Source organism: Mauremys reevesii, linkage group 2, assembly GCF_016161935.1.
Source record: "Mauremys reevesii isolate NIE-2019 linkage group 2, ASM1616193v1, whole genome shotgun sequence".
Taxonomy (NCBI): Eukaryota; Metazoa; Chordata; order Testudines; family Geoemydidae; genus Mauremys; species Mauremys reevesii.
Window position 1 is genome coordinate 7,607,284 of NC_052624.1, and position 16,057 is coordinate 7,623,340.

A 16,057-nucleotide genomic window follows, 5' to 3' on the forward strand; every position below is an offset into this window, starting at 1 on the left:
TTCTGCTAGTATAGCTCACTCCAGTTCCTTAAGAAACAAGCTATGCTGGCAAAGACACTTTTATACCAGTATAAACTATCTACAGTAGGGCTTATACTGGCATAAGTATGTCAGTTAAAAATAAACAAAAAACCACTCATACCAGCATAGGTATGATGGTTAGAAATTTCTAAGTTTAGACTAGGCCTATGACTGAGTCAGAGGAAGGAGGAGGGAAAGTTTGTGGGGGAGCATCCGTGAAGATCCCCAGCCTCCAAAACCAGCAGAGGAACAAGTCAAAGCCATCATCATTAAGTAATCTACATACAACAAATTTGAGGTCAGCAAGAGCTTCATGGTCGTGATTGTGTTGCACAGCAGAACCACTTGCAGTTAAATGGTTACAATAGGGAATAGGAACAAGACTTTCTGCTCCAGAAGCACATGAGCGCAAGAAAACAATGAACTAGGTATATGTGAAAAGTGACAAAGAGTCCTGTGGCACCTTCTAGACTAACAAGTATTGGAGCATGAGCTTTCGTGGGTTATTATTCGTTATAAATATCCAAGACACGGTTGAGCAGGGAGGAGAGCGACCTACACAGTAGCCAGCCCATTACCAAAGGCACTGCCACATTTGAAAAGAAGTCTCTCGTAAGTCTTGTGTACGTACACACCCACACACACACACACACACACACACACACACACACAGTAGAGAGTATCAGAGGGGTAGCCGTGTTAGTCTGGTTCTGTAGAAGCAGACAAGAATGCTGCCACAGGAGTCTTTGCTGCTTACACAGTAGAGACTATCCATTTTACAGTCAAACAAACTGAGGCACAGACAGGTTAAGTGACCTGGCTTGAAATTACACAAGCTGATGAAGACAGAAATGGTTCCTAGGTTCCCTGCTATCAAGACAAAGCTACTAGTCTCCCTGAAGCTGTAGTAGCAGGAGAAGGCTTCAGGGAGACCAGTCTGCTGTCAGAGAGACAAGGTGGGAAGGAGGAAACTCGGGGGGGGGGGGGGGGAGAGAATGAGCCCTGGAAGGAGGGTGAACCCCAGAGGAATTGTGAGGAAAAAAACGTCTGAGAAGGCAGAAGCCCAGGGAAACAGCAGTAAGGAAGGAGACTGTAGGGGTTGGCTGCTGGTTATAGGGTCCCTGGGCTGGAACCCAGTGTAGAGGGTGGGCCTGGGATTCCCCTACCAGCCACTGGGAAGTTACACAGGACTGTTGGAGGTGCCTTCCATATGGTTGGTCCTGAGAAACTGATATTCTGGAAGTGGGGACCATGTATGACCTAGCCAGAGAGCTGAGCTGTGAAGAGAGCACTGAATTATGGGAAGAGACCACCATCACCACAGTAGAGTGGCCATCAGCAGGAGGCACCACATGGCAAGAAAGCTGCTGTGCCATGCCTAGCCAGGAGGTGCTCTTGTGGTGGGTGAACCCCATCACCCGTCATTTATTGCAGCCCAAACATCTCTACACAGGGCCATCCTCCCCCACCCCCAGACAAATGCAGAGGGGTATGGCACCTACTGAAACCCCCAGTTCCACACACTGCAAAATTCACTGGTACCAGGCAGGCTAGACTTTAGATGCGTTACAATACCCAACGTTCAAAAGGGTAGCAGCTGTCGCCCATGCCACATAATCATCACACAACCCCATGATTTGCCCCAAGTCAGACTTGCTCAAATCATGCCAGGGGTGCACAGTTGCCATAAGTGACACCCCCCCCTTCACACAGGAAAGATTGCGTATTACAGAACGGCCACTGACAAATGTAAAAAATAAATCAGTGGGAGCATTCAACACTCCATTATGGGCTCGTGGCAACTCTGTCCTGCTCACTTTCAGATGGGAACAGGTCAGAGGGTAATCTGGATTTGGCAGAGATTACTACGTTTGTAGGATGAAGCAGTGTGCTCCACCGGAGGGATTCCAGACTGCTCAGCTGCGTGTCATAGGCTCTACATAGCAAGAAGTGGTTCTCTTTAGATAGAGATAGAGGTGAGGGGAGTGCTTTTGGAGTAGGACATTGTGATCTCTGCAGTGAGGGCTATTGTAACCCACACATCGCCTGTGTGTGGTGCTCTGTCCCACCTAGTGGCACTGAGCCCACTTAGAGATTAATGAGTCTGCGACAGCCTTCACTAAGGACCATGTGGCTTTTATGCTCATGCAGTAGAGACTCATGCATTTAGCTCCAGAGGTCCCAGCTTCGATCCAGAGGTCTGTTGGTGTTACACTATAAAGTAAAGTAGTGAGAATTTGCAACAGTATTGTAACCCTTCTGCCAAGTGACGCCAGCAGCAACCAGGGCTGATTCAATATCTAGGAGCTCCTTTCCATTGATACAACACAAATGGCTTCAGCCCCCACCCAGTAACCTGGGAAAATTACACACCATCCCTGGATGCCTCTGAGAGGCAATACTGCCCCACTCACAAGCACAGACTGAGTGTAGAAAAGAAACTTAATAAAAGGAGGGAAGTAACTCAGCATTAAGTTGGGGAAACACCACAAACAGGGTTCATAAACACAAGCCATGAATCAGAGACCCACCCCACCAAGTTGGGCAGTGTCCTTTTCCCCTCAGGTTCTTAACTCCATCAACCCAGAAGTCCCTTTCACATGCTTGACCCTTCTCTGCACCCTACTCACAGTTGCTGTCCTTGGCCAGTGCAGACCCAGAATTCAGAAATGCATCTGCAGAGTTCACCTTCCCCCCACCCCCAGCATGGAGGGTAAAGAGGCATCTGACTTGCTCTGCTGGCCGGGCCACTCACTGGTCACTTTTGTCATGCCCCTCCACCAGCCAGTTGCTCATTCGCCTTCTGCCATTCTGCTGTGACCTCTGCACAATCAGTCTCAGTGATTTTCAAATCTTTTGCAGGCTGGGCAGAAACATTGCCCCATTTCAAGTGACTTCAGTTCTGATTGAGCAATTAACACAAGACTCCTAATTTAAGAGAAGCCTATTTAGTTGTTTTCTTAAGGGAAAAATACATTAAACCAGTCTAGAGAGAACCCCTAGGGGGGTTGTGCAGTTTCCTGACCAGAACACCAAAATTCCTGTCTTCACCGCTTTTACTTTCCCTGGGCTCTGAGATTCAAGTCCCTGCTTAATGAGGTCCTTTTAACTGAGGGTGCACCCTCTCATTTGGGACAGGTTAAGTAGTCCTGCTTTCCTACAAATAATTACAACATCGATAACCATATTTCAGCACCCCTGCATTCAGTACTAAGGTCATTTGTACTCAACACCAGCCAAAGTTGATCCTATGACAGCTGTAAGTGATATGTAAACAGAGCAGGAGCAAGCTATTTACATAAACACACCCACAGTCTCTTCCCCTCCCAGTTAGCTGTCAGGGAAGCATTCATTCAGACCCTGCAATAAAGCATGAAGCCCTTATTGGAACAGAAGATAAAATACATTCTGTGGCTAGAGATCCTGAAGGAAACGGCATCAGCCATCAGTGTTAAACAGCCAGCAATACATGTGCTAGAAAGGCAACAGGCATTTTTGCATCTGGGTTCTTGGCCTTGTCAATACAATGCTACCCTGGATACACAGCGAGTGCAACAGGCCCCAGATAAAATAGCCCAGGCTCTGTGCACTGCATGGAGTGTATCCAAACGCTGCCTGAAAATGAAATTTGTGAGAAGGGATAGTTTGTCTGGCATGCTGCCACGACAGCGCTTAGTGGCAAAACTTCAGCGTAAGCTTGCTCCTCTTAGGTCGATTTCACAACCAGCCATTAGGTATAATAGCTTATTCTCCACTTCTCCCTCCTCCATCCTTCGAGACTCAGATTCCCAATGCCCACCGGCCTGCGTATCATCTCACTCTCCGGCAGCTCAGCCAGTTCAGTCAAGTTCATGTGACATTTGGCTCTGGCCAGAATTAGAGCCATCTCTGCAGTGCACTATTTGATTGCACCAAGATATTTTGTAACAAGATAATAGGCTCTAAATCAATGCAGGCATTCTAACCTCAAGTGTCTGGAGAGCCTGCCATCCACGGCGATCCAGTTTCAGCCGTTTCCAGATCACTTGCAAGTCTCCAAAAAGGGCATCCAAAGAGGATAACAAATACACAGTTAAAGGGATTTTTTTTTTTATTGTTAAAAAAGGAGCACTTATCTGGAAGTTACAACTCAGTGATCAGGCATTTTTGGTGACCGAATGCAAGATACAGAGAAGACAGGCAAGTTTCTCTCCTCCTTCAAAGAGAAAGTAGTTCCAAGGAAGCGCGCACACAAAAAAAATCCCCATGCTTGCACATTTGAGTAACTGCAGATCACTAGATAACACACGTTCCCCTTGCCCCAGGGTAATGGCTCTTGCAACGCGGAGAGAGGAACCAAGAACTCCCCTTGTGGAGAAGTGAAAGATTCAAAGGGCCGCATGTTATGCTACAGGCACATCTGCAGGATTTATAACCTCTGCGGAGGGCAGAGAACTCCAAAGAAATAAAACATGGAACAACGAGGCAGCCGGCAGGCTACTGGAACCTGCAGGGTTGTCATTTGTTATGCCAAGCCATATTTTTAGGCAGGTAAAATTGAAGCACCTTTAATGTGGTAATGGCTGTCCAACAAGCCAGCTCTCAGCTAGAAGGAACAGGCTGTGGCCTCCAGGTGTCAGTATAAGAAAGAGCTTGTGTTCTGTAAGCTTGATTAACCAGGGGTAGTTCTGGCAAGTGGAGATGTTTTTAAACATCTTATAGCTCAGGTTCAGCGTCTAGGGTTTCATAGGACTTTCCTCATTCCACGCAGGCAAGGACAGACCATCAGTTTAGACCCAATGCTTCAAGTGATTACATTTTATACTACCTGAAGATGGTGCAGAGAGAAAGGAGTGTCTCGTGGTTAGAGCAGAGGCAATGCTGTGCCGTTTGTGTATGCATGGCACGTTGTATGCCCCATAGCTGGCCAGACCCACAGAACGATTCCATCTAGTCCCTGAACACGGTGACATCTTCTGCACAGAGTGACCTCACGTGCCCTGTATGTGCAAGGCCATGCTGCATGGAGGATGTCATTTTGCAAGCAAGTGTACTCAAAATGTCACAGCATACCCAGGGGCAGCTCCAGGCACCAGCGCTCTAAGCGCGTGCTGGGGCGGCAAGCCACGGGTGGCGCTCTGCCGGTTGCTGCTAGGGCAGCAGGCAGGGTGCCTTCGGCAGCTTGCCTGAGGAGGGTCCACTGGTCCCGTGGCTTCGGTGGACCTCCCACAGGCGTGCCTGCGGAGGGTCTGCTGGTCCCGCGGCTTCAGCTGAATCCACGGGACCAGCGGACCCTCCGTGCTTGGGGCGGCAAAATGTCTAGAGCCGCCCCTGAGCCAGTGTTTGAGTCAGGATGCCGGGGTTCCATTCCTAGCTCTCATTGATGGGATGACTTTCCCTTAATGTCTCTTGGGTCTCAATCTGGAAGATGGGTATAGCATTACTCAGCCACCTGAAAGGGATGCTGTGTGTCTAAAGTTAGTTTTTGCCTTTCCAGAGCCCCACTTTTCACCCAGGGATCTCTAAGCACTTTGCCTAGAAACACCATCTTATTTTCCATTAGGGAAACAGGAAGAGGGTTTTTGCCGCTTCCAACTAGCTTCACTTGTATGGAGTATTACAGTCAGACTTGGTTCCCGCCCTTCACACAGGGTTAGGTGAGTTACAAGACTCACCACCAATATTCACTCCCCTTTTCTGCTCTACAGAGCAGCTCAGAGACAGTGTAAAGTAACCATCCATATTGTCCTCAGCCTCGAACCATTCCAGGCCAGGGCAATTAGGGTCCATTGAAATGAAGCTTTTTCAACTTTTACTTTGCACTAGGACCTGGCAAAAGCTGAGACTCTGCATATCCTCTATGTCCCTTCATTAGTGCTTTGTTTCCCTGTCACAAAATAAAACAGTTCGGCACATCCTGCTCTTACGCCTTCATTTTAAGGAGAAGATTCAAAGCATTTTGGTCTGAAAGTTGAGTACTGTTTAGGCACCGCTCCAGGTTTCACAGTTTATTAAAAGTGTTTCTTCCCTTAAGGAGAAGTCTAGGGGCAGATTGGGGCAAATTCCACCCTCTGTTAAAACTCATGGGTTTAGAGACAGAGCAGAGGGCAGATAATTTAGCCCAATGAGTCCATCTGTGAAACTCCACTGAAGTCAATTGGTAGCTGGAGTGTAAGTGAGCATACAACTGGATCCATGGTTACCACATCCCCTTTGGTGACCCACCACGTTCTAGAGAACAGGGGCTCTCAACCTTTCCAGACTACTGTACCTCTTTCAGGAGTCTGATTTTTCTTGTGCACTCCCAAGTGTCACCTCACTTCAAAATGACTTGCTCACAAAACTCAGGCATAAGAACAACAGCTGTGTTCCCGTACACTACTGAAAAATTGCTGACTCATTTTTACCATACAATTATAAAATAATCAGTTGGAATGTAAATATTGTACTTACATTTCAGAGTATGGCATATAGAGCAGTATAAACAAGTCATTGTCTGTATGAAATTTATTTGTACTGACTTTGCTAATGTTTTTTGTTGACCTAGTTTTACAATAGGCTATATATCTAGAGGAGTTGATGTACCACTGGGGGCTTGCGGAGGTCTTCTACGGGTAAATGCACCCGTGACTGAAAACTATTGCTCTAGAAGGCCGAGCAAATCCCGCACTGGTCCCCCTCGCTTACCTCTCTTCAGCAGACTGGCTCTGTAGCGCCCCTCGAGGGTGCAGTTCCACCGTTCGAAGCGGAACTGGTACTGGCACTCCAGGGCACTCATGCTGATGGCCTCCACGAGGGTCTCGGCCACCCCTGGATCCCGCCTGCACATCCTGCGCTGCTTCTTCTCCAGCTTCAGGCGGTCGCACACTTTGTAATGGGCCTTGACGGCAGCTTCCTCCATTTCTGAAGTCAGAGGGAGGATGGTCAGAGGTTCATTCCCAGTCAGCCTGTGAAGAGACCAGGGCACAGGATTGGGGATGGGGGGTGGGGAGGAGAAAAAGAAAAAGGACTGGTCAGAAAACAGCTACCATGCTCACAAACTACATTCTAGCATCTCTAGCCGGTGCCAGCCACTGGCTGGAGACGCCCTGCCTCACAGAGTCAGGGGTGAAAGGAGAGATACACACAGAACATGGACTACATTATGGTTCTGCAATCATTGGGTTCTATGCAATGAACCACCCCCCTCTCATAACTCACCTACCTTTAGGCCTAGGCTCAGGTGATGCAGCCAAGAGACTTTAGTTTTCAGGTTTGTTACAATAAAATATATGGAGAAATACCTATCTCATAGAAATGGAAGGGACCTTGAAAAGTCATTGAGTCCAGTCCCCTGCCTGCCTTCACTAGCAGGACCAAGTACTGATTTTGCCTCAGATCCCTAAATGGCCCTCAAGGATTGAATTTACAATCCTGGTTTTAGCAGGCCAATGCTCAAACCATGATCTATCCCTCCCCTCCCAAAGTTCCTCTCAGTTAAAAGATTTGAGAGCTTTAAAAGGAGGGGGGGGAGAAGACTAGGTGTCCCATCTCCTTCAAGCATAAGGTCCTTGACTCGTACCATGTGCAACAAAAGAAGCCAGCCTACCGTTCCCGGTGTCGAGTGATGGGCTGCTGGACGCTGACCCGGCTGGCACCAGCCCTAGGGAGTAAAGAAGCTGCAGAAACATCTGCTGGAAGCATGAGCCGTTTGTTGGCTTTTCTACCAGTAACCAGCTCTCCTAGCTCTGCCCTCTTCCAGCCAGGTGCCAGGGCAGCCGGTCAATGGGAATCACTCTATGGTGTTTTAAGGGCCCTGAAGATGCATTTCCCCCAGCCAAGAAAGAAGAATTGCTAAAGCCAGAATGAAAAAAAAATACTGGAATGTTTCAGCCTTGCACAGACACAGAGTGCAGGGCTGGGGTGTTTTTACTCTGTTGGTTTCAGACTTCTAACAGGGCAAAAAATGGGAGGAGGGCAGCAAAGACAGGGCCATGAAAAAAAAATGGATCATCACTTCCAGAATTAAAAATAAGGTTCTAGAACCTTAAAAAAAGTTACACTTTTAATTTTTAGGAGGAATTCCATGTTATACACAGGGATTCTCCCTACCAAGCAGGCAATCAACCCCCAGCCAATAGCTGGAATGCTGGAACTCAAGGAAAGTGTGGGCCCCTTACTGAATGAGGGAGGCAACCTAGTGACAGAGCATGTGGAAAAAGCTAATGTACTCAATGATTTTTGCCTGTCTTCACAAACAAGGTCAGATCCCAGACTGCTGCACTGGGCAGCACAGCATGGGGAGAAGGTGACCAGCCCTCTGTGGAGAAAGAAGTGGTTCGGGACTATTTAAAAAAACTGGACGAGCACAAGTCCATGGGGCCGGATGCGCTGCATCTGAGGATGCTAAAGGAGTTGGAGGATGATATTGCAGAGCCATTGGCCATTATCTTTGAAAACTCATGGTGATCGGGGGAGGTCCCGGATGACTGGAAAAAGGCTAATGTAGTGCCCATCTTTAAAAAAGGGAAGGAGGAGGATCCAGGGAACTACAGGCCAGTCAGCCTCACCTCAGTCCCTGGAAAAATCATGGAGCAGGTCCTCAAGGAATCAATTCTGAAGCACTTAGAGGAGAGGAAAGTGATCAGGAACAGTCAGCATGGATTCACCAAGGGCAAGTCATGCCTGACTAACCTAATTGCCTTCTATGCGGAGATAACTGGGTCTGTGGATGAGGGGAATGAGTGGCTGTGTTATTCCTTGATTTTAGCAAAGCTGTTGATACGGTCTCCCACAGTATTTTTGTCCGCAAGTTAAAGTATGGGCTGGGTGAATGGACTACAAGGTGGATAGAAAGCTGGCTAGATTGTCGGGCTCAATGGGTAGTGATCAATAGCGCCATGTCTAGTTGGCAACTGGTTTCAAGTGGAGTGCCCCAAGGGTTGGTCTTGGGGCCGGTTTTGTTCAATATCTTCATTAATAATCTGGAGGATGGTGTGGACTGCACCCTCAGCAAGTTTGCAGATGAGACTAAACTGGGAGGAGTGGTAGATACACTGGAGGGTAGGGACAGGATACAGAGGGACCTAGACAAATTAGAGGACTGGGCCAAAAAGAAACCTGATGAGGTTCAACAAGGACAAGTGCAGAGTCCTGCACTTAGGACGGAAGAATCTCCATTCACTGTTACAGACTAGGGACCGAATGGCTAGGAAGCAGTTCTGCAGAAAAGGACCTAGGGGTTACAGGGGACGAGAAGCTGGATATGAGTCAGTGTGCCCTTGTTGCCAAGAAAGCCAATGGCATTTTGGGCTGTATAAGTAGGGGCATTGCCAGCAGATCGAGGGACGTGATCATTCCCCTCTATTCAACATTGGTGAAGCCTCACCTGGAGTACTGTGTTCAGATGGGCCTCCCCACTACAAGAAGGATGTGGAAAAATTGGAAAGAGTCCAGCGGAGGGCAACAAAAATGATTAGGGGGCTGGAGCACATGACTTATGAGGAGAGGCTGAGGGAACTGGGATTGTTAGTCTGCAGAAGAGAAGAGTGAGGGGAGGATTTGATAGCTGCTTTCAACTACCTGAAAGGGGGTTCCAAAGAGGATGGATCTAGACTGTTCAGTGGTACCAGATGACAGAACAAGGAGTAATGGGTTCAAGTTACAGTGGGGGAGGTTTAGGTTGGATATTAGGAAACACACTTTCACTAGGAGGGTGGTGAAGCACTGGAATGGGTTCCCTAGGGAGGTGGTGGAATCTCCTTCCTTAGAGGTTTAAGGTCGGGCTTGACAAAGCCCTGGCTGGGCTGATTTAGTTGGGAATTGGTCCCGCTTTGAGCAGTGGGTTGGACTAGATGACCTCCTGAGGTCCCTTCCAACCCTGATATTCTATGATTTCGTTACAAATAGATTTGTATTCCAAGTCCTGATCTGAGCCCCCACACCCAGCAGAGTGGACTGAAACATTAAATGCCACTTCATAGAAGTCAATGTTTCTGTGGAATTCAAAAACCCATTTTGTTTTAATTGTTTGTTTTGCTGATTGTTTATGGTTCTCCCCCCAAACTCTGGGGCACTTTTGAAGTATTGGGATTTTTAATGGCTAAAGGAAAAAGGGGATAAAAGAAATAAGGTGGCACTGAATTGTTTTTAATCACTGATATTTTTCACTTAAGTGTGTGAAAGTATTCAAAAAAGAAAAGCAGTTTTTCCACAAAGACAGTTTTTTTTAAACAAAGGTTTTTTTTAAAACCACTTTGTTTGGAAAGTTGACATCAGCTCTACTGCCACAGCTCATTAATTTGGATGCAGATAAAACACATGCTCAGGGCCCTTTAATTACCAAGGAAAAGGGGCATCTGACCTAACTGAGGCAGGGCTAGTTTACATGAACATGCAATATTTAAGCGCTGCAACAAATTCTATGGGCCATTCACCACGTGTATCCATCAGCACACTTGCCCGAACGGTTTGTTCCTTGACATTTCTACAGTTACTATTTCGGAGGCATGCACAAATCTAAGAGAAAAGAAAAATATGGAAGTGAGGGAGTATTTTCTAAATCCACAGTCAGTCTCCATTTCCTCATCTACTTGATCTGGAATCAGTGCAATATTCCAGAAGATTTACATTTCAAGGATTGTGCAACAGTTGGATACTACAGTGATGAGGGGGGACATACATATACATGGACTCTACAGCTAAGATTTTGTAAAAAGTGACCGGTGATTTTTGGTGCCTCAGTTTTCCAGTGCCCAACTTGACACCTTAATGAAAACAAATTGAGGGCTGGTGCTCAGCATCTTCTGAAAAGGAGGCCCATTCAAAGTGACTAGTTGAGAAAAAATAAAGATCCAGGCTCCTGAAATTAGTCACTTTTCAAAAAGCTCAGACTTTAAAGAAAGTACTGAGATAGCAACACTCCAAACCCTCAGAGTCAGTTCAGGCCTTTAGCAGTTGCTCGGGATTAGTGTCTGGAAAGCCAGAGAAATGGTAAAATATCAAAGCATTAAGTGGATCAGTTGTAACCTGACTGTTTTCACTGCTCTGTGCAAAGAGGCTATACAGGATGCTGTCAGAATTGACTATGGGGGCTTGCAGTTGATAGCCAAGGTGATAGGACAACTCTCATTCATAGGTTTCCACCATTGCCACTGGTTCCTGCTCACCCCCTTAATATTTTACAGAAAGGTGCCAGACTGACACCTCAGAAGATGGAGACTGTCCACCATCAAAGTATAACAGCTCATTAGCTCAGAGTCCTGACCATGGAAAGACCAGCTCTAGTGAGGAGTACTTTGATTTCAGCCTGCTTGCTGGCCCTTCTCTTTGCTCAGTAGCCCAGGCTTCGGCATCACTTCCTGCCATACCCTTCAGAAGTTACTTCTGACCTTAAGGGCTTGTCTACACTACAGAGGCTACAGCAGCACCATAGCTATAACCCTGCAGCATGCATGCTTTTTTCCAGCACTGGAGTAACTCCACCTCCTTAAGCAATGGTAGCTAGGCCAAGGGACGCTAGGTCTACACCTGGGGTTAGTTGGGCAGAGCCATGGGGTTTTGGGGTATAGATTTTTCTCCACATCCTTGAGCTACACCAACTTAAAATGTAAGTGGTGAACAGGCCTAAGCTTCAGAAAAAAATCCTCCCCCCCCCACCCCATTATGCTCAGTTCAGCAAGCAAAGACTCATCCAACAAGCATGATAAGCAAGTAATGGACATTTGTCACTCAACCCAGCTCCATGGCTTTTTTGGTTCAGGTCTGCTTGAGGCCAAAGCAAGAGAACAGGTTATAAAACCAAAGCACGTTTACAGGATCAGTAGCAGTTGCTGCTTCTTGGCCAACAAAGAACTCTCCCATTCAGGCAAAAAAAAAAGGGGGGGAGGGGAGAAAACAAGTAAAATGAAGTGTGCCTCTCCTAGCTGTTAAACAGAACCCTTCTTCCAGATGAAGAATTCCTGTGGAGCAAATGATGCAGAGTAATATGCATCTATGGCACAAGATCTATGCCCATTCCAGAAGGGGCACCAACCTAGCAGTATCAAGACTTTATTGTGACAATTCAAAGGGCCGAGGTGGCATTTTCAAAAGACACCCCCCCCCCCCCCAGGGAGAGTCCGTGCCTGTGCCTGAAACGCTGGCTTAGAGCTGCCACGGCATGGAACCCTTATAATCCCCCATCAAGCCCTTTTATGCAACCTAGGCTGAGTGAGGTCTTGTGAGGCCATGGTGTCAGAGTCTGATGCCCTCTCAGGTCCGCACACAGAGGCTGAGCTGTTCCTGCCAAAGAGTCCAGGGCTCTGTAGGGGTGAGGGAAGTGCAATTATCCCACCCTGCAAATCCTTGGCTTTGGTGATGAAAGTGCCACCTAGGAGGCTACATGTGATTGTGTTCTTTTGGCTTGAGGGGGCTGGGAGGGGAAAATGCCCATCCACTGAGGCCTGCATTGAGCCCCACTGCTTGTTTATCAATCAGGTGGCTCTAAGGAAATTACTTCTCCGCCCTGAGTGGGACGGTGGATCAGGCACTAGACTATGAGTCACAGACCTGGGTTCTATTCCCCGCTGCCTGCTGTGACACTGAGCAAGTCACTTCACCCTACTATGCCCCATCCCCTCCTTTGCCAGTCATGTATTTTTAGACTGGACTTGCTGTGCCCCTCTCTCCAGCACCTGGCACAATGGGGCCCCAATTTTGGTTGGGGCCTCTGAACAATAGAGATAATTCCAGCAAACAATCTAAGGTGCATTTGATGGTGGAGGCGTTCCCTGAGCAAACCCAGCTCCTCCCACGAGGTGGTTATTGTTGGTGGGAGTGGTTTCTAACACTGAAGGTGGACTTAGTCATGTTTCACCACTCAGTCCGCATCCAACTGCAAAATGGAGCTCTTAGTTGGGAGCCATTAAAACTAGTCTCTTCCTTTTTGAAAGAGATGCCGGCATTATACCCACTTAAAATATTGCAATAATCTGTTGGCAAGTGGTACTACCCTGGATGCTCAGTTGCGCCCAGCCCTACAAGGCAAAAAAAGTTTCCCTCCAAGATCAAATTGCAGTGATCCATGCTTTAATAGTCAAGATCCTGCCCTGCTCTCACTCAATCTTCCAGCTTAGTTTAGTGTGCCCCACATGGACAGCAGCAAAGTCCCTACGCAGCTCTGTGTTTGTGGCAATATGGATTTGCCTGAACCTCTAGATAGATGCTACCCCTCAATGAGCCCTGGTTTTAGTCAGGCCAAACCTTTAGTTCCCTACCTAGCAAGTTTTTTGGGGCAGGTTTTTTTTGGGTGATCAGTCCGAGCAGGATGAGAGGGGCAGGGTCTCTGCAGAAGCCAGCACGTGCACAAAATCAGGAGTTGCCTAAGCCCTGCCAGAGCCAAGCAGAGCCACATCACTGCAAGAAAATTGCTGTGCTACATCTACCTGGAATGCCAGGCCTGGTGAAATCCAGCATGCCGCTCTCCTCTTCCAAAGGATCTTTCAATGGTAAATCTGTACAACACTCCCCAATTGATATCTTCCCTTTTTACATGGCTACTTTGCCGGCAGTTCTACTGCCTGCACCAGCCCCTCTTTTCCTTCTGACCTTCTTTCTTCCAAAAATGCTTTGAGGAGCGAATCTACTGTATCCAGTATGAGTGTATGTCATGGCCCAAGGCATAGCCCAATGACTCAAGTGAAGGAAGCCAGATACTAGTTCCACAGAGTCCAGACTGATCATCATAGCTGATGTCTTTTTCCTTCCAGATTTCTGGCAATTCCAAATTGGGATTTTCCCCATAACTTTCCTACCTTGGGCCCACATCATGCCCCCTTCTACAAAGTAGAAACACCATGTGGAGCATAATGGGTCCAATTCCCCTCTGGGACAATTCCACATACTTCAATGGAGATTAATCTGGACATCGGTTTGATGCCTGGTCTAGTCTTTGACGGCCAGTAATTCATGAAGCAGTCACCACACTTTTTCCACTGGTCCAGTGCTTACAGAAAATATGACAGTGAATTGTAACCAGTTGGCTATTTAGAATCCATAAAGAGGAATCCAACATATAGCTCTGTTGTAGATCTCAAAGGTTCACAGAAGGTTTGTATTGGTAAAATGAAAAGTCATGGGGAACCTCCCATTAAGTTATTTCAGATTTCCAGAAGTATCCATGCAACTAGTGTGTTCAATAGATTCCAGCTTACAGAACAGGAGATGCGGATACCAGACTGTTGATGCTCAATCCAACTTGGACCAAAAAGCCACCAGGAAATCCATCACCACAAAAAGCAAGCAAGTCAAACTTCCACCATTCTCTGAACTTCAGCACAAGACTGAAGTCCCCCCCCTTTGGCTACCACAAAAAAAAACCCACCCACCCCTTACCCCCATGCCACAATAAGATTCCCTCCAAACCCCAGCCCAAATTTGTTGGCCTTCTGGGTGTCTCAGTGCAAGACAAGCACCATGCCTCAAGAGCATCCTGTCAGCAGCTCCCTCAGTTATAAACTAAGGGAGAGCTAGGTGGAAAATCCCTGCTGATTTCTCCCTGTGCCACACTACCACAGAAGGGGGCATTGCAGGTAGACAGATCCTAGGCCGCTTAGAGTTTATGGTGTTTGGTTCAGACCTCTAAAGCACCTATCTGGAAACTGGCAGCTACTGGTCTTTTCAACATTCTCTTGCCTCTAGTGTGGTTCATACCAGAGGTTGACCAGTTCCCTGCCACATGTCGGCTTTGGAACCGCTGATGCATTCTTCTGTTTTGCGATGATTACATTCATTCTCTCCTTTGGGAGCTTCTGGGTAGCTTGGCACCCAGAGCTCCCAGTGACCTAATTCCCCTGGAACAGACCATTTTGTTTGTAAGCGAGCTGGGTTTTGCCCCCCCCTTCATCCTCTCAGGAATGAGACAAACCATCCGCTAGATTTATGGAGGATTTTTACTCAACTTAAAACCTGCTGGTGAACTCTGGTGCCAGTGGAATGCGTGGGCCAGGGAGCTTTCACTCACAAATTTAAGACAGCATTAGCTTCACCCTCCGCAGTTAGTGCCAGGAGCTCTTCTCGCCTCAGACTTTCCTCTCACCCGCATTGGCCGTGCAGCTTCATGGATAACCCCCTCTCCACCCTCCCGGAGAATTCTTAGCAACCCAGGACTGTTAATTATTCTACTGACTACTTTTTTTGGCTTCGTGTCATTTCTTCTGGCGTGTGTCCCACTAGATCGTAGGCAAAGCGTAGCTGTGGAGTGTTGGTACAGGGAGGCATAAGAAGAAAGCAGTGGAAGGAGAGAAAAAAGGCTGGGGGGGGTTAACCCCTTCAGTGCCCCACTGTTGGGGACAGAGGCTCCAGAATTAGCTGCTATATTCAGCAGACCACGAAGGGGTGGGAGATAGCTGCAGCAGAAGCTAGGTCAAGAGACTGCTACAAGTTTGACAGTTCAAGTAATGGACATCCCCTCCTCTCTCCCTTTGAGTCAGCAAGAGAAGGCAAGGCTGATGTGAGGGTTGTGGCCAGAAATCTTATACACAAGAATGAGTAGTCATCACAGCAGCAGCAACAGTGTACAGCCATGGGCTAGGTTATCTGTTGGTGTATGCCAGTGCCTCGCCATTGACAACAATAGAATTACATCAATATAGCCCACTTGAGATTTTTAGCTCAAGAGCTTTCCATGCTTAGTAGTTTCATGTGTAAAATAAAGGCACTTGAAATTTCAGTTCTTCTCCAAAAGTGGCTATGCAGGACACAGCAGGTACAAAGGACATGAGCAAGGGTCCTTTAAAAAGACAGGCTAAAAATCCAACCCTCACCCTATCCAGGTCTGCACCCGGCATCTCTGGCCCACCCTCTACTTCACAAGACAGTGTTGATCCACTGTGCCTTGTGTAATGACACAAGCTTGCCCACAGCCGTGTGGACTTTACTGTTATAAACAAGTCTCTACTCACTCTGCAGGGCTAAGGAGGGTAATAATAATTGGAGATATACCTATCTCCTAGAACTGGATGGGGCCTTGAAAGGTCATTGAGTCCAGCCCCCTGCCTTCACGAGCAGGACCAAGTACTGATTTTTGTCCTAAGTGGCC

The 16,057-nt window shown here is 47.5% G+C and overlaps 1 protein-coding gene across 1 annotated transcript in view; it reads right to left on the reverse strand.

Annotated features, from left to right (window-relative positions):
- WNT9A (Wnt family member 9A) overlaps positions 1-16,057 on the reverse strand; it is a 67,921-nt gene that overhangs the window by 19,244 nt on the left and 32,620 nt on the right. The window contains exon 2 of the mRNA XM_039527812.1: positions 6,688-6,947. Coding sequence (XP_039383746.1) covers positions 6,688-6,947 — 260 coding nt within the window. The remainder of the gene's footprint in view (positions 1-6,687; positions 6,948-16,057) is intronic.